This window comes from Notamacropus eugenii, chromosome 3 (genome assembly GCF_028372415.1).
Source record: "Notamacropus eugenii isolate mMacEug1 chromosome 3, mMacEug1.pri_v2, whole genome shotgun sequence".
Taxonomy (NCBI): Eukaryota; Metazoa; Chordata; class Mammalia; order Diprotodontia; family Macropodidae; genus Notamacropus; species Notamacropus eugenii.
In genome coordinates this window covers 243109096-243136003 of record NC_092874.1, presented here as the reverse complement: position 1 = coordinate 243136003, position 26908 = coordinate 243109096, and the positions used below count along the sequence as shown (strand labels likewise).

General features: G+C 38.6%; 2 protein-coding genes across 2 annotated transcripts in view; one reads left to right on the top strand and one right to left on the bottom strand.

Moving 5' to 3' along the window:
- Window positions 1-1421, bottom strand: part of IRAK3 (interleukin 1 receptor associated kinase 3) — a 99126-nt gene extending 97705 nt beyond the window's left edge. The window contains exon 1 of the mRNA XM_072655285.1: window positions 1331-1421. The gene's annotated coding sequence lies outside the window, so the exon portion shown is untranslated. The remainder of the gene's footprint in view (window positions 1-1330) is intronic.
- Window positions 1422-1454: 33 nt separating this feature from the next.
- Window positions 1455-25270, top strand: TMBIM4 (transmembrane BAX inhibitor motif containing 4). The gene is made up of 7 exons (XM_072655286.1): window positions 1455-1586; window positions 7577-7685; window positions 11401-11506; window positions 13212-13245; window positions 14495-14612; window positions 16951-16996; window positions 24315-25270. The coding sequence occupies exons 1-7, from the start codon at window positions 1490-1492 to the stop codon at window positions 24519-24521; spliced, it is 717 nt and encodes a 238-aa protein (XP_072511387.1). The 5' UTR covers window positions 1455-1489; the 3' UTR covers window positions 24522-25270.
- The last annotated feature ends 1638 nt before the right edge of the window (window positions 25271-26908 follow it).

The following is a 26908-nucleotide window of genomic DNA, read 5'->3' as shown; positions in this document are numbered from 1 at the left end:
TCCTTAGGATGCATTTATTAAACAGACTTCCTGACTTCTTTAAAGTAATTTTCCACTGATAAAACTGCTAGCTTTCATATAATGTCTTAAAGTTTGCAAAGTGTTTTCAATGTTATCTCATTTGTTTTTCCACAGTGACCCTGTGAGTTCAGGGTTATTATTTCCATTTTTTTTACAGATGAGAAAACTGAGGCTCAGATTTTCATAGCTAGAAAACGGAAGGCAACAGAATTCCAGCAATGAAAACAGTAATCAAATCAACCGTACCATTCCTGAAAAAGATCTTTAATTGGAACCCTATGGCTACAGACATTATTCCAAAGACCTCTCAGTCCAAAACCCCCCTCCTCAGCTACTACTCTCTTATACATATTTGCCTTCTATTAGAATGTAAATTCCTTCAGAGGAGAGAAGGTAGAGATTGCTAGCACAGTTATCCCTTCCACCACGAGGGGATTAGGGACAGTCCTTTGTACCAGAGAAGTCTGAATTATCATGTTACTGAAAGATAAACTAGTTTATATTATATAATACTATACATATATTTTATGCATTTCTGAGTTTCTAAACTTTAACTTCTTACGCCAACCCAGGATACATAGTCTCCATGAGGAAGGGATAACTATATTTTTATGCTCTGTGCTCAGCATGGTGGCTAGCACTAGTAAGAGCATAAATGCTTTTTCGTTCTTTCCTTCAGTAACCGCAGTTATACGTCTGCTATGTGCCAGGTGCCGCGCTAGGTGCTGATGATACAAACATGATACAAAGTAACTTGTCAAAAAGTTCAGTCTAGTGGGGATGGGGGCGGGGTGGAGGGGACCTGGATGGGATCTCGGAGGAAAGTCTAGCATTCAGCACCTCACAGAGGACAAACAAGATATTAGCAGGATAAATAGGAGGTCATCTCAGAGCACAGCCTCCAGCAGCCAGGATCGCGGAGCTCCCAGTCTAATGGGAGAATCAGCGGAGGGCAACGACCCGTAAACAGCCACGTACAAACAAGATACACTCGGGATAATTTGCATGATCTCAGAGGCAAGACCAAGCTTCTCGCGATAGGTGGGATTTTAGGGGAAGGATGAGAGGCAGAACTGTATAGTGTTAGGATGTAATCCAGAAATTCCCAAGTCAATCGGATTCCACTTATAAATGCAACATGGGAATTCGGGCCTGACTCCAAACCCAGCTCTATCCCTTGCACTACTTGGGTGCCTGCAAAGCCGTTTCTCCTTTTGATTCTGGACTATTAAGGACCGTGGGAAAGCCTGAGGGTCCTGCCTCCTGGGACGCAGAGGAGGGCCGGACTAGGGAAGGAGAAATCGATTACCTTAGGGCTAGATTGGCCAGGGCTTCGAGGCTGCTCGGGGTTCTATTGCTTTGGCCCGGAAGTCGGAAGTGGGACGGGGCCGTTGGGCTCCAGGAAGCTCCATCCCCCGAGTGGGCGGGGCTGAGCTGTCTACCCGTCGGTGTCGCCGCCGCCGCCGCCATGGCCACCTCGGAGCCCAGCTACTCTCGTTTGTCCCTCGAGGATGACTTTAACTACGGGACCAGCGTGGCTTCGGCCAGCGTCCACATCCGAATGGGTACGAGCAGTGACCCCTTTAGCTGCGCCCAGAGGCGGGGGGGAGGGGGAGGAGAGAGGGAGGAAGAAGGGAGGGACGAGGGGGGAGGGGCCGGGGAGAGGAGAGGGGGGCGGGGCTGCCAGCTGCTCTCAATCCTCTCCATCCCCGCAAGTCCCAGCCACCCTCTGGGAATCTTCTCCCACCCCGCCCCCTAATTATCTGTATCCAATCTGTGGGCTTGGTTGTCCTTAGTTCTGGAAGAGGACCTAAGTGACGTCACTATAATGAAGTCGAGTTTCAATGTATCCGACTGCGGCTGATCCGACCAATAGGAGCTCGGAAGGCTCCAGCACAGCTCCGCCCGGATACTCCGCGTAAACATTTGGGGTGGATTCTACCTAGGGGCGCATCTTGCGTTTCCCTTGTCTGATTACAGTTGTTTTAGTAGGTTGTCTTCCTCTCTTACCCTGTAATTTCCTTGAGGTCAGGGATGGACTTCTTTACCTTTCTTTGTGGCCCCCTCCCCCCAGTTTAGCACCGTGCTGGCACATTACATGCATGTTTTTCATCTATGTAAGTACACTATATGCATGTGTATGTACACTCCTTTTGTGTACATCTATGTATATACGTACATGCACATAGGTGTATGTATGTAAACATGTAAATATGCACTTATCTACAATTTTGCACGTCTATGTGCGTGCATGTTTGCGTGCTTATGTGTTTATCCACACCTGTATTTGATAACTATATTTTTATGTAATTTGTTTCTTATGTAATTCCATTGTGCACGTAAAAACATTATTCAGAGAAGTGCATTTCTAGTCTTCTTCAGACTGAAGAAAGGGTCCATGACCAAAAAGAAAAAAAGAAAGGGATTAAGAACCTGGAACTATGGACTAACCCTCTCTTTTGAAAGATGAGGAAACTGAGGCAGAGGAAGGGAAAGCAACTTGTTGGATTTCCCCCACTGAAGTCATTGGCATAGGTGGGATTTGAACCTTGGTCCCAAGTCTCTAGGTGGCGCATTGAGCCTGTAGCTCAAATCTGGCTAGGACACTTAATAGTTGTGTGACCCTGAGCAAGTCACTTAACTCTGTTTTTTCATCTGTAAACTGAGCTGGAGAAAGAAATGAGAAATCACTTCAGTATCCTTGCCAAGAAAACTCCAAAAGGGGTCACATGACTAAACAACAACACCATTTTCTAAGTCTAGGATGGTTTCCATTGCTTTCTCACCTTAGGGAATGTCAGAAGTAGGGTTTGAACCCAGTTCTTCTTAGCTTTGAAGCCAACTCTCTACCATCCCACAGTGCCTGACATAATTAGATTAATCTTTCAGGAAAGAAGTTCTTAGATTATTTTTCCCCCTCTATCTCATTTAACCTCTCTCTAACAGTTAAATCAGATTCCTGAATCGTAGTAGTAAAAGGCCCCTTTCCTCAGTAGGTCAGAAAGAGTGAGAAGACTGCCTTGGGAACAGATTTGTTTTGTACATACTGGGAAGTGAAGATGAGATTGTCAAAGTCTTTAAATTAAATTTGCTCTGTGGTGTATTAACCAAGGGATCCTAGTGTTTATCTTTAACTGTTCATCTTCTTCACAGTAGGATAAATTGTGGTGATGACTAGGAGTTAGTGGTATATCTGGAAAGTATTTGCAGAGGGAATCTTTCACAGACTCATTGAATTTTAAAGGTGGGAAGGTTTTGGTTTTGGAAGGGAATAAAAAATTTGCTGACATGTTTGTATGTTGAATTCTTTGAAGACTGGAGGCAAGATTGGGAGGAGAGAGGGTTGCGAAATTTTTTTTGAGAGTACAGGAGGTATAAAATTTAGTGATAGAAAGAAACGTTAAACATCTAGTCTTTTCTTTAAGGAATTTGCCCAAGGTCACAGAGTTAGGACCTGGGGCAGAATTAGGATTCCAGCTCAGGATTTTTGTCTCTAAATCAGGGATTTTCCCACTGAATCACCACCTACCTCCCCTGTGAGGTGGGTTTTGGGATTTGGAAGCTGGATTGGAGAATTGTTTTCCTTTTGTAGGCTACTGAGCTTACTGGAGGCAACTTGGGTTAGTAGAAATAGCAGAGATTCTGGAGTCAGAGGACAGAGTTCTCATCCTGCCTCTGATGTTTCCTATCTCTCTGACCCTGGGAAGTTTTTTTAACATCCCCGGCCTTCAGTATCCTTATATATAAATTAAATGACTTCTTCAGGCTTTTCTGTGTCTAGATCTATGATCCCAGTTTAAATTTTTCTTGAGGCATTAGGATCATCATTACAAATGTTTATTTGCTCTCCTGTAACAGAATTATAAGATACTCTAGGACTGCCAAGGAGAGGCTATCTGAAGCTCTCCTCCCTGCGGTTAGTGTTTGTTTATGGCACAAAAATGCCCTGGAGGACTCCTGGGGAAGGGAAGCAGAGTAGAAACATCCTGGAAAGGAATTAGAAATTAGAATTGGAAGGAATCTTAGAGATAAACTAGCTCAGTTTAGAGAGGTTTAGAGAGCTTTAATAACTTGGCTAAGTCAGAGAGCTAATTAGCAGAAGACCTGAGGGGATCCGAGGATTTCTAGTACAGGTCAGAGCTAGCTGCTTCTTAGGTGTGGTAGGTTACTTTACATCTCTGCTGTGTCAGTGAATTCCCACCTTGGTAGGAGTGGAGGACCCATCACGGCTGTTGCATTCTGGGGATCCTAAGAGATGTCGGTTTGCCCCCATGCTGACTTTATTTTGCCAGCAGCTCTCTCCTCTTCTAATTAATCAAGATAATCTCTGTAAAGTGCTGTGCAAACTTAGTATTTGGTCAAGTTGTCTAGTCCTTGCCAACCACTACTGCCACCATTCATAAATCTGGACTACGATTCTTTCTGTTCTCTACTATTCTCTTCCTAATTTATTTTCTTCTTCCCTTGTCTCTTATCTCCCTTCTCTGCTTTTGGCTTTTTTTTTTTTTCAGCTTTTGGTTACAGTTTCCTGCTATAACTATCAGTAGTCAGTAAGGTCACTAGTGCACACACTGACAATGCATCATATGTTTTCTTTAAGCATTTGGCTCTTTTCTCTGTTCACAGCTCTTTTTTGTGGCATCAGGAGACATAAAAAACTTCTGACTTTCCCATTTAAAACTTTGTTCCAGATGCCCATTTTTTTTTTATTAATTGTCCTTGCTTTTTTTATTAATCCTCAATAGAGGATCACATGGAGTTGCTGATGGTCTGCCTCATCAGTACTCTCTCTTCCTATCTTTGTTTTTCCCCCTCTGATTGGTACTGGTCTTCAGCAGGTATTTTACTAAGCATCTACTATGTACATGGGGAAGGTATTGCAAAAGACAAACACTTATGTCCTATTATAAATTGAGAAAATGCAATCTTTCCAGAGAAAGGAGAGATCTAGACAATTAGTGCTCTGGGAAATCTGAGGGATGTGAGGACACTTTACGCTAAGATAAATACAGGAAACTAATAAAAATAGGTTTTTCCCCCCTGCCGGAACCTAAGGTCACTTTTTGTATGTGGTTTTAAGTTGAGTTTTTTTTTTCCTAGAGGATACAGGCTATAGTTTTATAGAAGCATAGATGTAGATAAGAAATGTTAGAAATGGAGTCAGAAATCAGATCCTCTGTTTCCAGAGTCACATTCAAGACAGACATTTCATTTTCGAAAGCTTTCTGGCTTTTTGAAGGTTATAATAAAATTCAAACACTTAGAAATTTATTTCACAGGTATTATCTCTGGAAAATCTATTTTCCACATACTAGAAAATTCAATTTTTTATTTCAGTTCATCAAATAGAACAAAAGATTAATAGAGAGGAATACACAGAAACCTGAGAGAACTATTAGAAAAAGAGCCAGGAAACACTCACAGAAAGGACAGTGGAGAAGAAGACTAACTCAGTTCCTGAGGATACCAGATAACAGATGTTAGTTGTATTAAAATAAGACCATAGAACAGACTTGAGAGCTTAATGTACTAAAAGTAGAGCTGTTATCATATAAAAATTACTTGTCTCATAAATCTCATCTGAAATAAGTACACTAGCAATAATATCAATTAAACATAATTTACTAGTCATGTTAGAACATAGAGTGGTCTTTTGGGTATCCTTGACTAGTATAGGTTTCTTAAAGTTGTCTAAAAAACTTAGAACTACTATTTTTTCCTCTCAGATTTCCCTGGAATAAGAAGCATTCAGAATTGTTCCATCAGTGTTAAGTTCAGACTCTGGGCTTGGTAGGCCCCCAAACATTTGTTGATGTTTTTCCCTTAGAAAATTGCTTTTAAAATTAGGGACTACCTTAATTCTTCTGTCAATCCCTTGTCTACCTGTTTAGTTTACTTTAAACTGTAAGTAATGCTATTTTATTTACTGTTGGAACATACCGTTGCTATCAGAAAGAAATAAGCTTATTAGCTAGCTTGCTTCCCTCTCCCTAAAATCTTCCACTTGCTCCTAGCAAATGAATCAAGGCAAACACAATTCCTGTAACAAAGAACATAGTCTAACCCAGAAAAACAAATCTGTACATTTGCCAAGTCCGCTTTTGTACGGTGGGGAGCATGCCTTTATCTTCAGGCCTCTTGGAGATCACTGCAGTGATCAGTTCAGTTTTTCAGAGCTGTTTTTCTTTATCATGTTGTTGCTGTATAAATTGTTGTAGTTCTGCTCATTTTATGTCAGTTCATAAAGGCCTTTCGAGTTTCTCTGAAACCTTCCCGTTTGTCTTTTCCTACAGGGTGGTAATATTCTGTTACTTCATGTATCATAATTTATGAGCAATAAGGAAAGTTGTCAGTTTTTCCTCATCTTCACTGACAGCTGATTTTACCAGCATGAGTCTTTGCACTTCTGTAAGATAAGGGCAAAGCAGTATACTCTACAGAAGATGCTTTGCTAAATGAGCTAAGCCCCCAAAACCTGTTAGTGCTCTTTCCTGAAATAAAGCTAAGGAGAACAGTTCCTAGCATAGTAAAAGCCAAAAGCTACAAAACAACATTAATAAGCTGCTTGTATAGCACTTGAAAGTTTACAAAATTTTCACATCCATTTTCTCATTTGTGTATGGATACAAAGCAGCTACTATTGGCCCTTTTTACAGAAGAAGAAACTGAATCATAGATTAATGGTAAACTGAGACTGGAATCCAGGTCCTTTGAATTTGATGGTAGGAAAGTGAGACAGTGTCAGGAGAACAGGAAAGTTTGAAAAGCCCAGCAGTGGAGAGCTGAACAGATATTTCTCAACTGTTGAACATGAGGTCATGAGTCAGTCACAATACTGTCAAACCTTCACTATACACAGCCCAGCCTTTGGCTCTTTCTATTATCCACCAGTGTTCTGGATCTAGTAGGCAAAAAGAAATTCATCAGGGGCTATGAAGCAGAAAAAATAATGCACCCAGCAGTCCAGAGGTAAAGACATGAAAATTAAACCTGTGGTGACTGGTTGCTTCCTTGACTAGAAGGAAAGGAGCCCCTGTGGCTGACAGATTCTTCAAAGACTAGACTATTTAAGAAAAAAGAAATGCCAAAAAACATGAGAGAAACATCAGGATGAAAGAAGAAAGGAAGGCAGAAAGGGGAGGAGAAAGTGAAGCTTAGCAGAGTTGGTGAGGTTAGCAACCACAGGCCTCAGTGCACCTGAGCAGAGTCTGTGACCAGCAGAGAACCAGAGAGGCCCTGGCCTGCTGACAGCCAGCCACACCCTTGCCTGCTCAGGGCGCCATCTGCAAATGGGAAGTAGTTTTTGTGGGTGAAAATCGTGATATTCTTGACCCTCAAAGAGTTGTTTTTGTTTTTTTTAAAGTTGGAGCTTTTTGGAGATTTATATGCCAATTAGAATTTTCTCATCCATTTTGAAATTTGACATCCAAAATTTGGTCAGTTACAAACTGATCATAACTAGTGAAAATAGATTTGATGATATTCAGTTTTCTAAAAGAAATGTTGTTCTACTGTGTATTCTTAGGGAAGTAAACATGTATGTTTTCTTTCACAGGTTTTCTGCGTAAAGTCTACAGCATTGTTTTTCTTCAAGTTCTCTTAACTACTGTGACATCAGCAACTTTTATGTACTTTAATAACATACAGATCTTTATATCTCAAAGGTAAGATACCCTTGAACCCTTGAAGGCTTTTAAAGCATCATCAGTAGGGAGTGAAACTATATTCCATTCTAGGCTAAATCCATTTGAAGGGTTAGCCTGACCACCTAATACATTAGAGTTGGGTTTGGGTTGTGGTTTTGGGTTTTTTTTTTTGGCCTAACAATATTTGCTGCTACATTAGTAAAAAAAAAAAAGATCACCCCAAATTTTTAAAATGGAAATTATTTTTAATTAGTGACCAAGGAAGATGTTATTTTACAGCTAATAATGACCTAACTATTAATACTAAGTAAAAACGTGAAGCAAACCAAACTTACCATTAATGTCCTACCCATCATCACAGAACTGAGCTAGAACTTAACTGCTAATTTGTAAAGTTCTCTTGTGAAGGGAGGATTCCTGGGATAGAAGTCAGTGATGCTAGCATTTGCTTTAATGTATTTGTTTTTATCTATCTCTAATATTATGGTTAAAGAACTGAATAATTTTTACTTTTAACCAATCAACAAACATTTTTTTAAGTGCCTACTATGTGCTAGACACTGTGCTAAGTACTATAGATACAAAAAGTCAAAAGTCCTTGCCCTCAAGGAGTTTACAACCTATTGGGGAGTAAACAAACAAACAAATATGTACAAACAATATACAGGATTAATAGGAAATAATTGAAAAAGAGACAGTACGGAAATTAAGAGGGGTTGGGAAAGGCTTCCTATAGAAGATGAAATTTTAGTTGGAACTTTAGTTGGAACTTAAAGGAAGCCATGAGGCTGAGGTGAGAGAAAACATTCCAGGCATGAGAGATAGCCAGAGAAAATTGGAGTATCTTGTTCACGGAACATCCAGGAGAATAGTGTCTTTGATCCAGTGGATCAAAGAGTATGTGGCACTGAATAAGTTGGAAGAAGACTAGAAAGGAAGGAGGGGCCAGGTTAGGGAGGGCTTTGAATAACAGAGCATTTTGTATGTGATTCTGGAGGCAGTAGGAAGCTTCCAGAGCAGGCCTTCACTAGAGTGTATTGAGTAGAAGAAAGTGATATGATCAGACTTGTACTTTCGGAAAAGTGACTAAATGGAAGTTATATTGGAGTGGGGAGAGACCTGAGGCATGCAGGCCCATCACCAGGATATTGAAATAATCCACATATGAGGTGATGAGGGCCTGTACAGGGAGGTGGTATTGTATTCAAGATATATTGCAAAAGTGAAGTCAATAGGCCTTGGCAACAGATTGGATATGAAGGGTAAGAGGGAGTGAGGAATCCAGGATGACTCCTAAGGTGCAAGTCTGAGGGACTCGGAGGATGGTGTTGCCCTCTTGAGTAAGGCTTCTTAAACTTTTTCTACTCATGACCCCTTAAATTGTGGGTTGTGACCCCATATCGGGTCAAGACCTACAGTTTAAAAAAACATGGCTCTAGAATAATGGTGATGTTGGAAGGTTTGTACATGTTTGTACAATTTTGGACATGTTGAGTTTAAGATGTCTGCTGGACATCCAGTTTGAGATGTCTGAAGGACAGATGGAGGTGTAAGGTTAGAGGTCAGCAGAGTTTAGGGCAAGAGAGGTGGATTTGAGAATCATGAGGATAGATATAGTATTCAAATGCATGGAAGCTGATAATTCACTTAAGTGAAATAGTATAGCAGGAGAAGAGAAAAGGGCACAGACAGAACCCTGAGGGACACCTATGGTTAGAGAATGTGATCTGGAGGAGGATCCAGCAAAGGAGACACAACGAGATAGGAGGAGTTCCAGGAGAGGGAGCTGCCCCAAAAACCTAGAGAGGAGAAAGTGTTAAGGTGGGGAAAGTGATCAATAGTGTCAAAGGCTGCAAGATTTGGCAACTAAGAGATCTTTGGTAACTTTGGAGAGAGCAATTTTGGTGCAATGATGACGTCAGAAGCCAGATTGTAAGGGTTTAAGAGAATGAGAGGAGACAATGTGGAGGTAACTATTGTAGATGGTCTTTTTAAAGAGTTTAACCTCAAAGGGCAGAAGAGATATAGGATTCTATTTAGCAGGGATAGAAGGATCAAGTAATGGTTTTTTTCAGTATGGAGGAGATTAGGACATGTTTATAGGCAAAAGGAAAGGAGCCAGTAGAAAGGGAGTGGTTGAAAATAACCGAAAGAGTAGGGATAACCGAGGGGGTGATCTGTTAAAGCAGCAAGGATACAACACTAAGATTTTTCCCAGGATGTCTTCGTTTTCCCCTCCCAGAGATCCACCTCATTTTAGAAATACTTCATTTTTTAAAGACAAAAGAAAAAAAGAAAAAACATCAGCAAAACTGACCAATACATTGTAAAAATATGAAAATATGTGCAATGCGATGAATCATATTAGTGGACCTCCCACCTCTACAAAGGTGGGGTGTGGATGGGAATATCTTTTCATTTCTTCTTTCAAGTCATGCAAGTTTTTGTAAGTCACTTTTCATTTTTTTAGTGGTTCTTTTAGTTAACCTAGTCATAATTGTGTATATTGGTTTTTTGACTGCTTCCTTCACTCTGTCAGTTCATATAGCTCTTTTTATGCTTCTCTGTATTTATCACATTCATTATTTCCTTTAGCCATTCTCCAGTCTATGGACCAGATATTCTTAGGAATTACTTTTGGATAGCCATGAATCTCAAAGAAAAGGCCCTATAAGTTTTGGGAGTTGAATACAACAAGCATAAAGACATTTTTGTAGCACTTCACTGTTGAAATGATACAAGTAAAATTAGAAGGGAAACAGTTGACTGGGGAAAAAAATCTTCATGGCAGGTCTCTGATAAAGGTCTCATTTCCAAGATATGTAAGAAATTGATTCACATTTATAGGAATAAGAGCCACTCACCAATTAATAAATTGTCAAGGGATATGAACAAGTAGTCCTCAAAAGAATATCTAGTTATCAACGGCCACATCAAAAATGCTCCAAATCACTAATATTTAGAGAAATGGAAATTAAAGCAACTCTTACATTGTACCTCATCAAATTGGCAAAAATGACAAGAAGGGCAAATCACAGATGTTGGAAGAGCTTTGGAAAAATGGGCACATAAATGCACTATTAGGACATTGTGAATTGGTCTAGTCATCAAAATTGAAACATTCAATACACTGGCAGTTGTGTGACATGTTACAGGTCTTTCTCTGTTCCTGCTCTTTACACAGCAGCAGAAAAAAGCCTTGACTACAGACTTGAGGTTTAGACTCTACTCTCCTAGAATGTTAAGTTGTTTCACTGAATGCAGTTTTATCTCTTGTGATCTAAGGCTGCAAAAGAGTAAAGGGGAGCTCTTTTGCTCTGTGTTCCTAAACATTTACAGGTCGTTCAATCACTGCTCCCCTGGCTAACGAGGGGGCAGGTCTTTGGATTTTTTGGTTAGGTTATGTAGATAAAAAGATTGTTTTCTAAGAAAATGTGGCTACTTAGAGTGCAGTCCTAGCACTTGACTTAAATCCTTGTTCTCATTACCTGTATGACCAACTTTGGCCCTCAGTTTCCTTATCTGTGTTAGGAGACAGTGAGATTTACATGATCTTCAACATCCCTTCTACCAACTCTAGATCCATGATCCTTTGTTAAGAGTTTGTCACTAGTGTGCTGTAGGTTTTTGAGTAAAGACATTTTTAAATTATAGATGTGTTCAACAACATTTTAATTAATTTGATATAAAATTTCAGTGCCTTTAATTTAAAATATTTCTTTCTTGTATATAGCCCTGCATTGATGTTGGTGTCTCTCCTTGGATCTTTTGGTTTGATTCTAGCATTGATGTTCTACAGGCATAAACATCCTATTAACTTTTACCTGCTCTTTGGATTTGTGAGTATTTTTGTACCTTTTATTCTTTTGAATAAGTAGTTTGAGTTTTTAAAAAAATCTTCTTTTAGTCTAATTTTCAAATATACTGTTAGGAGAAAAAATGAATTCTTTGGTCTCTTTTTGGTTCCAGAATTGTTGATATTTTAGTAGGTCATTTTACTTAGCTTTTTATGTTGTATCAGAAAAGAACACTGCCCTGGGCATTAGAAGAGTGGGCTCTGCCACTGAGTAGTTGAACTCTTCTGGCCTTTAGTTGGGGGGGTAGTTCTGTATGATCACTCAGATTTTCCTTCCAGCTATAGAACTGTATAAGTCTTTGAGGGTGGAAGTCTTGATCTGTCTTACTGTGCATAGATTGAAATTCAGGTTTTTCTCATTGGCTTTTCAGGGCTCTTCATTTCTCTTTTCAAAAATCATTTTGCCTTTACAAAAACCTGGTTGGAGTGTTGTATATCCCTTATGTAGAGAAAAAAATTTTTTTTAAATTTATTTTGAGGTGGTGGTCAGGAAGGAATACTGTAGTTCAAGATAAAAATTCATCTGACAGTATACATCGAGTGCTAAGCACTGCATTTAGATTTGCTTTGTTATTTTTTTCTTTTTCCTTTAATCTTACTACAAATCTAAGTTAATTTCTTAATTTTGAATGGAAAAATTGTTTAAGCTTCTTAACCATGGGAAGTACAGTGGTACAGTGGAAAAAGGGCTGGCTCTGGAATCATAGGATATGGGTTCAAATCCTACCTTGGAAATTTACTCCATGTGTGATCTTGGGCAAGACTCATAACCTTCCTGGGCCTTAATTTTTCTTATTTATAATAATAATAGTAAAGGGAATAAGCAGTGTTGTATATGAGTACATCTCAAAACTTATAAAATGATATGCTTATCAATGCTTTATCAAGCATTGTGCTCCACACTTAAGCTCAGTCAGCTGTTTTGAAACTACAGATTCATTTTCCACTAAAAACAGTGGTGTAATAATTGGTGTATAAATGGTCTGAAGAATATTGAACTCAGATATTAGAAAACCTCTGTTCAAGTGATCTTGCCATTTACTATGTGTGTTTTGTCATTCTCCACTTTCTGTAAGATCCTCCGTAGCCATAGTAGCATTGGAATCATGATATCCGTTACTATTTCAATTTAATTGTTCCTCCATCTGAGGTAGTCATCTGCATCATAGCAGAAAGTGGCAGCATTATCTTTGACTCCGTGTCTTTTACCTGTACGCAATTACTGACTCCATCCTGGAGTCCCGGAGCATGCCCTTTAGCAACAGGATGTTTCAAGGCTTGCTGTAGCTGCAATTCCTGGATAGAACTTTTATGAAGAATATTCTTTCCATGAAGTAGTACAATGGCCGTCACAAAAAAAAGGAAGGAAAAAAGGAAGGTATAAATTAAAGGGAAGGAGAAAGTAGAGGTATACCATGTGAATTTTTTTAGTGTATTTGGTCATTCCCCATTTTGATGCATATTACATAAAGTTAATCAGTGATTTAACTAGAATTAGAATCTAAATTTCTTTTAGACTGATGATCTTTTGTTTTCAGAATGATGGACGTAACAAAACAGTACCCTTTTCAGGTTCCGTAGAATAAATGAAACCAAAAATACTTTGAATTCGTTGCCAAGAAATATTTTAGCAAACTAGATACACTTTGCATGCATTTGTGAAGTTCACAACTTTTTATTTTTCCTAGACACTTTTGGAATCTTTGACCGTTGCTGTAGCAGGTAAACCATAATTATTGTATACAGTATTGAAGGAATTTTTTCAGTAGTAACAAATTCTCAGGTTAGAAACGGGGAAATCAGGGCAGCTAGGTGGCGCAGTGAATAGAATACCGGCCCTGGAGTCAGGAGGACCTGAGTTCAAATTTTGCCTTAGACACTTGACACTTACTAGCTGTGTGACCTTGGGCAAGTTTCTTAACCCCAATTGCCTTGCCTTTCTACCTCCAAAAAAAAAAAAAAAATTAAAAAAAACAAACAAACCAGGAACTGGTGACTAAACTTTAGCATTTTCTGTATAGATGTTTAATAAGCATTCAGTAAAGCAAACATACCAGAATATAATGAATCAAAGGTTAATCATACACTTTAAACAGCAAATTCTGTTTAGCTGGAGGCTATGAAGAATATAAGGAAATCAAAGGGATCAGAGTGCTGCATTTCCACATCTGTAAAATGAAGGTCCACTTCCAAGGTGCCCTACTTATCCCTTAAACTAAGGGGTAAAGCTGTTAGGAAGACAGATAGCGTGATGATTTTAATCTCATTCCTTGTGCTTTTCACAACATTAAAAAAAAACCATATTTCATGCTAGATCTCACTGGTAGTGGCTTGAGGAATAAGTTCTGTTTTAAGACCATAGAAATTAGATTCAAAATTCTATCCTTCTACTCCCATGTGTGTATTTTTGAGCTTTGATAGCAGAAAATGAAGAGGTAGGGGGTAGGGATAATGAATGCCCTTACAAGAAAGAGAACAGGTCCCTCTGAATTTTCTTTAATTGTTTTTTTGCCCACTATTATTAATAAGTAACAAGTGTCACGCTTCCATTTCCTTCCTTTACTCCCTGATGACTATACAAATTAGTAGAGAAATGACCAAAAGTCATCTAATTGAAGAAGGCCAAAGAGCAAACATAGATAATTAATCCCTGAATAACTGAGAATTCACTTTTATATGCTTTTTGGTACAAAATGTTTCATTATATATTGTTAGCACTTCAGGCAGTTCTGATAGTTTTTGTGGGTGCACAGTGGTACCTGTGCTAATGTGTCTCTGTTCTAGGCAGGTCAGGGAGCCTCTTCATCATTTGGCTATCATTTGACAAGTGCAAAGCGTAGCTCGCAGGGTAAGAGGTGGGGGGTGGCGGTGGAGCTTTCTTTTTCTGTGACATGCCAACTGGGCCTATTCTGTAGTTTGGCATATTTTATGAACATTGTTGAATGAATAAATCAATGCTTTTATTTTACAGTGACTTTCTATGATGTGTATGTTGTTCTGCAAGCTTTTATGTTGACTACTGCGGTGTTTCTTGGTTTGACTCTGTACACTTTACAATCCAAGAGAGATTTCAGCAAATTTGGAGCAGGGTAGGTTTTATTCTCAACTATGAAATAAATGCTTTTTTCTTTCTTTTTTGTATTACACTCTATAACCAATAGTGTGCAACATATTTGAATCTTTTATACTGAAAGCTCTGAATTTCCCTACCAATACAGGAAAGCATTATCATGGGAATTATGTACTTTTATGTTTGGGGGTCAGGCGTTATTTTTCCAGAGTAGAGAGTGGTAGAAAATGACATCAAAGAATTTGCCTTGACTCTGTTGGCTGGGTAGAGACTAGAGCTAAAATGAAGGAAAGTCCCTTTGATCTTTGAGTTTCTTTTTTCTTTTTTAGAGGAAAGAGGAAAGTTGGAGGTCTGGAAAGTCTTGTTTGCTAAGGGTAATCAGTTTTATTAGAAGGCTGGACAAAAGACAAAAGCGATTTTTACCAACCACAGGATTTCTGTTATGGTACAGAAAGCAAGTTAGTTAACTTAGTTGGTTAGATTTTAAAAAGCAAATTACCTAACCAGCCAATTATTGAGATTCCTAAACTTTAATCCAGCTGATTAACTAGCTTCTTTACAAAATTAAACCAAGAAAAAGAAAAAAAACCTTTTAATTGTCCATATTATTTTCATTGCCATTTAGAACCATGGTCTTCATTGCATGGCCAGGTTCTGTACTTTGTGCCAGTTGGGTGGATGGGTGTTTTCATGCTTTGACTTTTCTGGGAAACCTGCTTAAGTAGTTTTCATTTGAATGGAGTTTGATTTGATTCTTATCTAAAGTATCCCCTTGTATTTTGCCTAACCTTCTCACCCCTATGCTGGCTACTTTCCCTTTTCTTCCTAATCTTAACCCTTTAGTGAATTATTGTAACTCTGTACTACTCTTAAACTCTTCGAATCTCTTGCTCCCTTGTCCTGTGGCAGCTCTATCCTTGACCAACCCCAGCCCAGAATTAATTCCACATTAATCTTTTTTCATCTTCCCTTCTCACAGTGCTGAGGGAGGAAGCCAGAGGAGGGCATTCAGCTATGTTCACTGAGTCCACCACAAATTTATATTGCCTGGCTTATAAAAGGCACTTAGTAAATACTTGTTGGTTGATTATTTAATTTCATTTGGGCCCTCACTGCAACCAGGCAATCCTTCTGCTCTTTTCTAATTGATTCTTATTCCCTCTTCACAACAACTGTTCCAAACTTTTTTATTTCCCCCTCTCAGCTGACGTCCTTGCTTCATACTTATTGAGAAAATCAAGACCATTTCCCATGCTTTCTTTCTTTTTTCTACTTTCTCATACTGAAGCCTCTTGACATCATTCTCTGCCATTTGCTCATTTCTTTCGGTCTCTGATGAAGAGGTAGCTCCTCTTACCAAAGGCAACCCCTCCTCAGGTTTCCTTGAGTCCATTGTTCCCTGTCTTCTCTAGCAGATTGCCCTTGCTGTCTAAAGGTTCCTCCCTCTCTAACCCTTAGTCTTTCCCTTTCTAATTCTTTCCTCATTATCTATAAACATGCTGTAAAAAAGCATGCTATCACTGTACTGCCCTCCCAGGGTGATTGGGAGGATTACAGCAGGTATTTATAAAGCACTTTGCAAACCTTATGGGCCATTATTATTATCACCATTGTCATCATCATCATCTATATCCAGCTCCACTGTAACTCCATTCTTGCAAATTTTCTGTTGGACATATAGCACTGGATGTCCCATAGGCATCTCAGACTAACCGTGTATAAAATAGGACAGACCTTTCCCCACAAATTGCACCCTTCTACTGAGCTTCCCTAATATTATCCAGGTTACCTTCCAGTATTCCAGGTTCACATGGACACAGCATCCATGGGAAAAGGGGAATCAAACCCGGAGGATAGTGGAGAGAGGCATACATGTAGTGAAGATATATTCATCCCGCTGACACTGCCAGACCTCAGAGTCCTTTCTCTCCTGCAGAGTCTTCAGAGAACCCCTTGCCCTCTCCCCCACCCCCTACCCCCGCAACTCTGCCATCCCTTGGTCCTTGCTTAAGCAGAGTTCCCACAGTCTCTTCCTCTCTGCAGCTCAACATTACAGGGCTAGCTGTCTCTTGAGTCCATATCATCTCTTCTTTGTTGCCAGAAGTCATGCATCTTAAGGCTGCCTCTATCTTCAATATCCTTGCAAGTAGTAGGTATTTAAGAAACATGTATTGAATATAAAAATAGATTTTTTAATATTGATGTAAGAATATGATTTTATACATTGTTAAATGATTCTTTGGTAGAATCATATATTTTTAAAATGTGACTGTTGAATCTTGAAGAAAATGGATCCTGTGTATAAAGATCATACTTTGAATATATAATCTAACCTCCTAATGCTTTTATTTTTACAGACTCTTTGCCTTTTTGTTTATTTTCCTCTTGTCGGGATTCTTGAGGGTAAGTTCTTTTATCACAGTAAGTCTAAAAATAATGTGTAATAGGTCACTACAAGTTAATCTTAAATGTCATGACATATTAATAAAATGATACATACTAATAATAATCTAGAATACTTCAGTAATTAATAGTGCTTTAGGAATCTCTTTAGAAAAATCAAGGCCTCATGTTCACCATTACTATTACTATATAACTGAAGTAATTTAAATTGCAAGAAAATAATTTGAGTGATAAATTAGTATGAAATATGCTAGTTATTAAAATATTAGAATGTGCTATGTTCATTTTTATTAAGTCTCCATTGATATGCCTTTCTTTATACAGGAAGCCTGTGGTGCACTTAGTAGAGCACCAGGCTGGACTGAGGAAGCCCTTTATTCAGATCTAGCCTCAGACACTTCCTGATTCTGTGAAAGTCACTTAACCGCCATCTGCCTGCTTCCTCATCTGTAAAATGGGGACAATAACAGTACTTAAGTTGTAGGGTTATTGTGAAGATCCAATGGGATATGAGTCATAAAGGGCTTTGCAAACCTTAAAGCTCTCTACATACTGCTATTATTGTTATTATTATAGATTGATAGTAATTCAGCTGATAGAACACAGCACTGACAGGGGCCAGTTATGGAGAGTTTCAAATACCTAATAGAGAAATTTATATTTCATTTTAGAGTTACTAGGGAACCACCAGAGTTTATTGAGTAGGGAGGTGACATGGTTCGACCTGTGCTTTTGGAAATCATTTTGTAGCCGTGTGGAGGATGGAATCAACTGAGGAGACACTAAAAACAAGGGACCAAATAGGAGATAATTTCACCAGTCCAGGAGAGTGGTGACAGGTGCCTGAAAAAGAATGGTGATTTGATGAGGAGAGAGAAGGATGCAAGAGATGGTGCAGATATGGAAACAACAGGATTCAGCAACTGATTGTTGTGTGTGGAATGAGGAGTTATGGATGACACTGAGAAGTCAGTTTTTGCTATGTTGAGAACCCATTTGAAATGTCTAGTAGGTAGTTGGTGAAATGGAATTGGAGTTCAGGAGAGAGACCAGGACTGGAAGTCACCTACATGGAGATAATAATTACTTCCATGGAATCTGATGAAATCACCAAGAGTGAACGTGTAGAGAAAGAAGGAGACCTAAGAGAAAGCAGACTATATCACAGGTAATGAGATGAGGGAGGGAGAACGAACTTCTGGTGGATAGCCTTGCTTTTCTTGGTGGAGTATTAAGGACAGGACTTATTTAGATGTGTACTTGTGTGACAGTTTTTCCTTTGTTTTTTATGTTTTTTTCAAATTAGTCTTATAACTTTATACCTTAAACATTTGCCATACCATAAAAATGGACCCTAGCTGAGAGGGTGGAAGGAGAAGGGGATGATATGGGAGATTTCAAGAGAGTGGACAAGAGTTGATATAACTGTTATAAAGAGTGAGATACTATGTAGGGAGAAGTAAAAGGATTGGTTAATGGAGTGAGGGCTCAACTATTGTTGTGTTTGTCCTTCATTTTCGAAGAGGACCACGACATCAGAGAAATGATGACATGACTTGCACTTGACTTTGTTTTGAGTGAGGGAGGGCTGTGCAGGTCACCAGCCTCACTTCTCCTCCAGAGCCATCTGAATCTAGTGACCAGATATTCATCAGGATGACTGGAGATGATCCAGGATGCACTGGGAGACCTTGAGAGAGGTAATGCCCATTCAGTGAATAGGCCTCTTTAAGAAATAGTAAGGGGATGGCCCCTTTAAATAGAAAAGAATAAATAAATAAATCAAGCTGGGAGGGTCCTCAGGGTTGTTAGTTCAAAGAGAAACAGTTACCATTGACATTCACTGTAAGCCAGGAGGGTCCAAAAAACAGCCATTGAGTGGAATTTGGGCAGGGACCCGTTGTTGTTCAGTCTGTGGGCTTCTGAGTGCACTGGGTATAAGGTTTTAGGAAAGACAAGAAAGGAAGGAAAGAAAGGAGGGAGGGAGGAAGGAAGGAGGGAAGAAAGAAAAAAAGAAAGAAGGGAAAAGAAAGACAAAAAGAAAGATAAGAAAGACATCTAGCCAGTAAACCCCAAGTTAACTGGGCACCTTCTGGCCATCAAAATTTACCGTCTTTTGGAGAGGAGAAGGAAGGGTAGAGGGAGAGGTTGAGAGAGAGGATGAGCTGAGTTACCCAGCCAGCTGGGTCCCCACTCAGGCAGCTTGGTGTACTCACAGGTTGTGTTTGTCCTTCATTTCAAAGAGAACCATGACATCAAACAAATGATGACATGACTTGCACTTGACTTTGTTTTGAGTGAGGGAGGGCTGTGCAGGTCACCAGCCTCACTTCTTCTCCTGAGCCGTCTGTGAAGGCTCAGTGGAGATACCATTAGATATATAAATCTGTAGTGGACTTAGTCATAGTTGCATGACTTCTTCCATTTGAATTCAGCACCATGTGAGTAGGAGCAGAAGAGGCAAATTGTGGGATTGATGTAGTGTCAGGGTTTGACATAATGTGAGTAGTAACAAACAAGTGATCAAGACATTTAAGAGTAGAGGATGGTGCAGAGTTGAATTGGTTCACCAAGGGGTTGGGATTTGGGAAGAGAGGAGAGTGTAGCCCAAGCAGGGGTCCTGGCCTGACAGAGTGCTGAGAGGAATAGAGAGGTCAGAAGTTATGTAAGGATGAAGAATAGTTTTAGGAGGAGGAAGGGATAGAAATATAGGTGATTTCGATTAGATAAAGTAATTTCAAAGTTCTTGGATCCTAGAAGTAAAGCACCTCTAGGGGGTGATTATCCCCTGTGTGTAGCAGGTATTTGATGAGTGAGTTATAGGAATTGAGTCATTTGAGGAGCTTGGAGGTATTACAGTATTAACATTTATGTTTTGCTCCATTCTGTGGGCAGGAAATGCAGTGAAGAAAGATGGAACCAGAAACTGCCTCACTGAGAAAGAAAGGAGAATGACCTGGAGATCAGTAGATAGAGGTCACCAGGATCTAGACTGGATGATAGATTTGGGCTGTGTGAACTTTAGAAGAGGATGGCAATGGGGAATAAAAAAGAATGAAAATGTCATTTAAGCCAGTCCTTAGTAATAGAAAAAAATGAGTGAAAAGTCTTGGAGAACAGCTAAGGAAACACCCCCTTTATGGCCAAGTGGGGGTATGAGTGTGGTCACGATGTCTGCTGTTTTATTTGCTTGTTTTTCCATGTTACAAAGGAAATGTTCAGTATAGGCAGAGGAAGGGAAAATTTTTTCCCCTGAGAAATAATTATGATGTGAAGATAAAATGCATTAGTAAAACATTAAAAGAAAAGCAATCCCAACTTGGGACATGTTGAATTTTGGCCCCGAATATTTAGATGGTGAGGTCCTTCATGCAGTCTGAAATGTGAGCCTACTGCTCAGAGGCATTAGTTGTAGATTTGGGAGTCATCCATTGAAACCATAGGTGGGGTTTTAACTGCCTGGAAAGAGATCTTAAAGAGAGGAGAGCCAAGAACACAATTTTCTGTCCTTTATTGACTTGTTTTGGCAGCTCCCCCTAACGGTTACTTACTATTATTGCTCTTAGGCCTGTTTTCCCTGTGGAATGGAATATATGGGTTTTCAATATTTTCCCTTCCCTGTTGCCCCTGAAATCAGCACATATCTCTTTTTTAATGACCTAAGATATTTTTATCGATCTCTATCACTAATCACAACAGAGAAATATCTGTTCTTTGTCTACTTGAATAGATTTGTGGTCTCATTACTATAGATACTTCTTTCACTGGTTAGAGATCCCAGCTCATGCACTTATTCTTTGTGGTTCTTGTCCTTGTTCCTTTCCATAAATGCTCTACCAAGGATTTTGCTGGCAGGCTGGAGGCTTTTAATACAAAGTTCTGGAGGTCTTCAGCCAGCTCTGGTCACCATTCTGTAAGAGCTTTGAAGTCACCTTTCTCCTGTTTGTGTCAGTGGCTATTTCTTTCTGCCTTCACCTCTGCCCCAAACTGAGAAAAGCACTTTCTTATTTAACCTCCAAGGATTTTTTTCCTCTCTGCTTCCTTAGTGTATTGACTTAACAATAACCTTTTTTATCTTCCTGGAGGTCTCAGTGGATCTGGCCTCTAAAAGTCCTAATTTAGCCTTGATTTATTCATTTTCTACCTTGTTGGTTTGCTCTTTCGTTAGTTAATTGCTGGCCTTATTCTACTCTTTTGGAAAACTTTAACTTCTATACCTGCTGCCCTAGACTGACATCAGAGATATCCTACCTCTGAAGGCAATGCTTCTGGCACCTGGCTGCCCTGATTCCTCCTTTTAAGCCTGCCTTTTCTTCCTGCTTTTAATAAGTCCCCAGCTGACCATCTTTCTCCTTCTGTTCCAAGTTAGCACTTTCTGCTGACTCCACCTTTGACCCAACAAATTGCCAATTTAGTTTTGATCTAATCTTTAGCAGATTGGGAAACCCAAGATAACAGACTTCAAACAATAAGCATATGCCAAGTAATAATAGTAGCTAACATACATATATAGAACTTTTAAAATTTGGGAAGGCTGTGAAGTGAGTACTGTATCTCACTGCATAATCGTTGCAGATTTTTATGTCAAAATTTTGCAAAAAAGTGGGGTGCAACCATTATATGAAGTTTTGTTTTTTAAATCGTGCTGGTATTATTTGAAACTCATTTATTACTAAACTGTCTTCGGTGCAAGATTAGGATGCACAGGATACTCATGAATATACATTAAAATTAGTAAGCTTCAAGTCTTACCAAATCGTGTGACTTACTCATGGCAGCTTCACCTTTGCACGGGCTCCCCTTGTGCCTATGGCTCTTCTTTGGGTTGAGTAACAGTACCATTAGTATTGCAGCGCTCTGCATGAACCACTCAAGCTGGCTTTTGGAAACGTACTGACAGTGCACGCATGCTGAGAATTCTAGGCTCATGACTTGCCATGTGTGAGATAAATGTGTATCCATATGCCACTGGTGACTGTATTGCTGCTCTGTTTAACTTTTAAGCTGTGTGATGAACAGAATCGTACCATGCAATGATTACATGATGAAATGTTATAAACCAGTTTTTGAACTGGGAAAAACCCCCACAGGGTGCGGCAATTATGCAATGGTGACAGTTATGTGGTGAAATACTGCACTACTGTTGTCTTCATTTATTGATGAGGATACTGAAGACAAGAGAGGTTAAGTGACTTTCCCAGGGTCTCACAGCCAGTAAGTGTCTGAAGTCAGATGGGAACTAAGGTCTATTGCACCCAAGCTGCCCCTTCCCTGCCTAACTTATTTGTGACCCGTCTGTAGGAGGGAAGTTGATTTCTTCCATCACCTCTAGTACAGTAGGGAAATACCTATACGACAATTGTATAACAACAGAGAAATACCTCTCACCCCATCTTTCTGACCCTTCTCCCAGTCCTCTAGAGGATCATGTCACCTCATAGTATCAGTCTTCCTAATTATTATTCATTCTTAAAAATGTGCCTCCCTTTCCCTCGCTCTCATATCTTGTCCTTTCATTCTTTATAGCTCTCAAATCTTTCTCTTTCTATTTCCACTGCCCCATCCTCATTCAGATTTCATTCCACTTTCTCTGCTTCCATCACTTTCTGTTTAGCCAACTTTTATGTCACCATCTTAGCCCTCGACTTCATCCCTATATTCTAGTCCCATATTTTCAATTTTCCATATCCTGACAGCACTGTGCATTCAACATATTTCAAACTAAACTCTCTTTTCCCATGCTCATTTTGGCCTCTTTGGTTTCTATGCCTTTGGATACACCTTTCCCCATGCCTGAAATAGTTCCCCTTCCACTGACCACCCACCATATGATATACCTAGCTGATTAAAATCCCTTTCCCTCCTCAAATTTCTCATTGCACTTTGGATGCTTATTATTCATTCCATTTTACTGCCACCCTGGTTTGTGCCCTGATTAAATCTGCCTAGATGATTGCAATAGTTTCTTAACTGGTCTCCCTATTTCTGGTGTCTCCTTGATACAATTCCTTAATATATGTGATGTCACTCTACTGTTCTGAAAACTTCCTTGGCTTCCCAGTGTCCATCAAATTAAGTACAAACCCGTTAGCCTGTTACTCATTGCCCTTCATCTGATCTCAGTTTTGTTTTATATTTTATATTCTACTTCTTCACTTGTTCTTTTCCAGAAATGCTCCCATTTGTGTATACTCACATTCTCCCCTACCTAGACTACTCATGGGTCCCTAAGTGCAGCTTATTTTCCCACTTTTATATCTTTATTCGTGCTATTTTCTCTACCTGTGAAAACCTTGCCTTTTCATCTCTCTTGACCACCCTAAAAGGTCCAGTTCACATGCTGCCTCTTCCAAGAAGCCTTCTCTGGTCAAACCTGCACTAAACCTTTTTGTACTTGTCTTGAACTGCCCTTAAAAGCACTCGTCACATATGATCTTACAGTACAATTATTGTTATGTCTGTTTTTCTTACTAGATTTTAAATATCTTGAAGATAAGAGATTATCTTATTTATCTTTGTATTATCTACCTCTAAAGCACCTAGCATAGGAATTTTCACATTGCAGGTGCTCAGTGTATGTTTTATAAATAAATGGGTGAATGAGTTAATAGAATCATAGATAATGACGTCCTTTGCATCTTTTAGGAAAGTTCAGTTGAATTATATTGTCAGCTTTCAAAGGAAAATATTTGGGATGCAAAAGTAAATTATTTCAATTTTGAAGAAGTTTTCAGATATCTCATTGAGTGACTGGGTTCTTAAAGACTATGCTGATAGAATGTAAATTCTAACAAACTGGGAAGTCTTAATGAGCTTAATGATGAAACAGGTGTATTGTCAGAAGACCAGCTGAGCTAAGTTGGAGAAGTTAATCACCATGTTGTTGGCAAGGTGGGGAATTTTTCAGCCATAGTCTTATCTCAAAGACTACTATGGAAGGGGTGTGATTGGCATCTATTGAAAGGAGTACCCACAGAGACAAAATCACAGACTTTTAGAATAAGAAATACATTTGGGATGCTGCTATGGAGTTCGAGGCAGCTGTGCCAAAGCTCAGACAAAAAACCAAGTTAGTTGTAAAATGTTATTTTGTACTATTATACTATTGCTCATTGTGATATAGTATAAAGTAATGCATTTAGAATACTTTATTTGGAATTTATATGCTTTTAACACTTTGTTTTTAAAATCATGTTATTATTTGCTACTAGTGATTATTTTAAAATAATTAACTGATAATTATAATAGGTAACTTAAGGTCTCCTGGAAATACTTTTCTCCAATATTAATCTACATATATTTCTTTTTTAATGTACAGTTCTTCTATAATAATGAATTGGTGGAGGTAATCTTTTCTGCCTTGGGAGCTCTTCTGTTCTGTGGATTCATCATTTATGATACTCACCTACTGATGCATAAACTGTCCCCTGAAGAATATATATTGGCTTCCATCAACCTCTACTTGGATATCATCAATCTGTTCCTGCACCTATTGCGTTTATTAGAAGCGTTTAATAAAAAGTGATTGAGAACAATAAAACGTTTGATTAAATAATGAGGCTTGGAATATAGATCATTAACAATTGTTTTGCTCTCTAATTACTCAGTCTTTGTGAGATTGAAGCTTTACTATTTTTTTGTATCTACCTGCTACCAGATTTTTGATTTATATTTTACAGATAATGTTTCATATTGCTCTCCATTTGATTTTGGATTCTCCATCAGAATGTTTAAACTTAATAGCCCTAACAGTATTTATTCTTTGTAAAGACTAGAATTACGTTTTATACCCAAGGAAATTCTTAATTAAAATTTTATGATGCCTTTGATTTCAGTAATGAGACACTAAAAATCCTGTCTCATTTTTTTCTATTCAGAATTTGCCATAGGTTGATAGTTTGCAATTTGGAATTGAATCATGAGTATGTAATATAAAATTAAGACTTTCTTTGTGGAGTGATTGAATTTTCTATATTTTTCCCTAATTACTGTTCTGAAAATTTTTATTTGATTTGCATTGTATTTTGAAGGCCTTAATTCCATTAATCTTAAGCAGAAGGAAAATATTTAATTGAACATTTTGGAGCCGTGCAACTGACACTTTCAGAATATTCAGTATTGTAATAAAAGATCTATTTTAAGATAAAATATAAACAATGACAAATATTTAAATGCTGTATAGGTTTAATTTTAAATTCAGAACGTGTTCATGTATTTAGGATGTGCATATGCTATTAAACAACCTGCATTTCAAAATGTAGGCAGAAAAATGTACTTTGTGGTTTTATTTGGGAGTGCTGTGCCAAGTGCACACAGCAGGTTAACTCAGTGTCTCTTGGTGTCATGAAGAAGGAAGAACACAGAACTTGGAGTTAGAAGGCATGGTTCTGAGTCCTGACTCTACTGTTTATTGTCAGTAGGACCACACATAAGTCCTTTCACCTCAGGGCCTCAGTTTTGCCAATTCTAAAGTAGGGATATTTAAGCCAATGAGAAGACTGGACTCATTGGAAAAGACCTGGAAGTTGGGAAAGATTGAAGGCAAAAGGAAAAGCGAATGGCAGAGGATGAGATAGCTTAGGTGGTGTCATGGAAACAACCAACATGAACTTAGACAGACTTTGGGAGATAGTGGAGGATAGAAGGACCTGGCATGATGTGGTCCATGATAGGGTCACGAAAAGTCAGATGTGACTAAACAAAAATGTATGTGTGTATATTTACGTATATATGTATGTGTGTGTGTCTATATATATATAAAATGTATGTGTACTTGAGCTATGTGGAGATTAAATGACTTGCCTCAACCCACATAGCTAGTAAGGTTTAGCACTCTACCACTCTAATTTTGATCATTATGAAAGCTTTTCTTAAGGACAGATAAGCATTCCCTAATTTTTTTTTAGGTAAATTTTATTTTATTGTAGCATTCCCTAATGTTGAGGCTTTGTAGAAGCCTACATGAGCTTCCCAACGAGAGGAAATGCTACTTGTAATGACGTGGTATAAAGATGGCTGGAAATACCTTGATGTAGTGGTGCTATCCCTGTTACTGAAGAGGATGAGGTTAGTGGATTGCTTGAGTTTGGGAGTTCTAAACTGCTGTAAGTTCTTTTAGGTGTCCAGACTTAATTCATCACCAGTATGGTGAGTTTCCAAGAGTAGGAGCCCATCAGGTTACTTAAAGAGGGGGCAAATTCCCAGGCTAGAAAAGGAGCAGATCACAAGCCTAGGGTGGCAGCTTGAGTTTCAGGTCAAAGGTGGAGGCTGGAAAGCAGGGGTGTGGTGCTGAAAGTTGATCAGGAAGAAATGAATGTTTATCAGTCAGGTTTGTAAGATACCTTTATAGTCTGCCAAATGTTTTCCCATAAATATCACCAGATCATCATTCCAGGGAAGTGGGTAGAGCATTTAACTTGAAAATAAGATTATTTTAGGTACATTTTAATACTGCAGTTGGTATTTTAGTAATAGTGACTTGTTTTGCTTTTACTGGTATACACATGGTCTTGGCATGTGATTAATCAGTGCATTCAGTTCTGCTTTCTCTTAAAGATCTGTGTATGTTAAGAAAAGTATTTTAAATTACAAAGTAAAGACTTGGATTTATGCTTAACATAAAATGAAAACTCACTTTCTCTTAAGAATTTAATCTCCTGTTTAAATAAGGCAGCCATGACTGCTTTGATATATGTCATATATATAGCAATATTATTCTCATAACCTCGTAAAATATAGTTGAAAATTTAATGATTTCATACTATTCATGGTCCCTGTTTTTAAGAACATCTTTTATTTTTTTTTATTTCCCACTTAACAGTATTTTTTCCCAATTATATATAAAGACAGTCTTCAATATTCACTTTTACAAGATTTTGATTTCCAAATTTTTCTTCCCAAGACAGCAAGCAG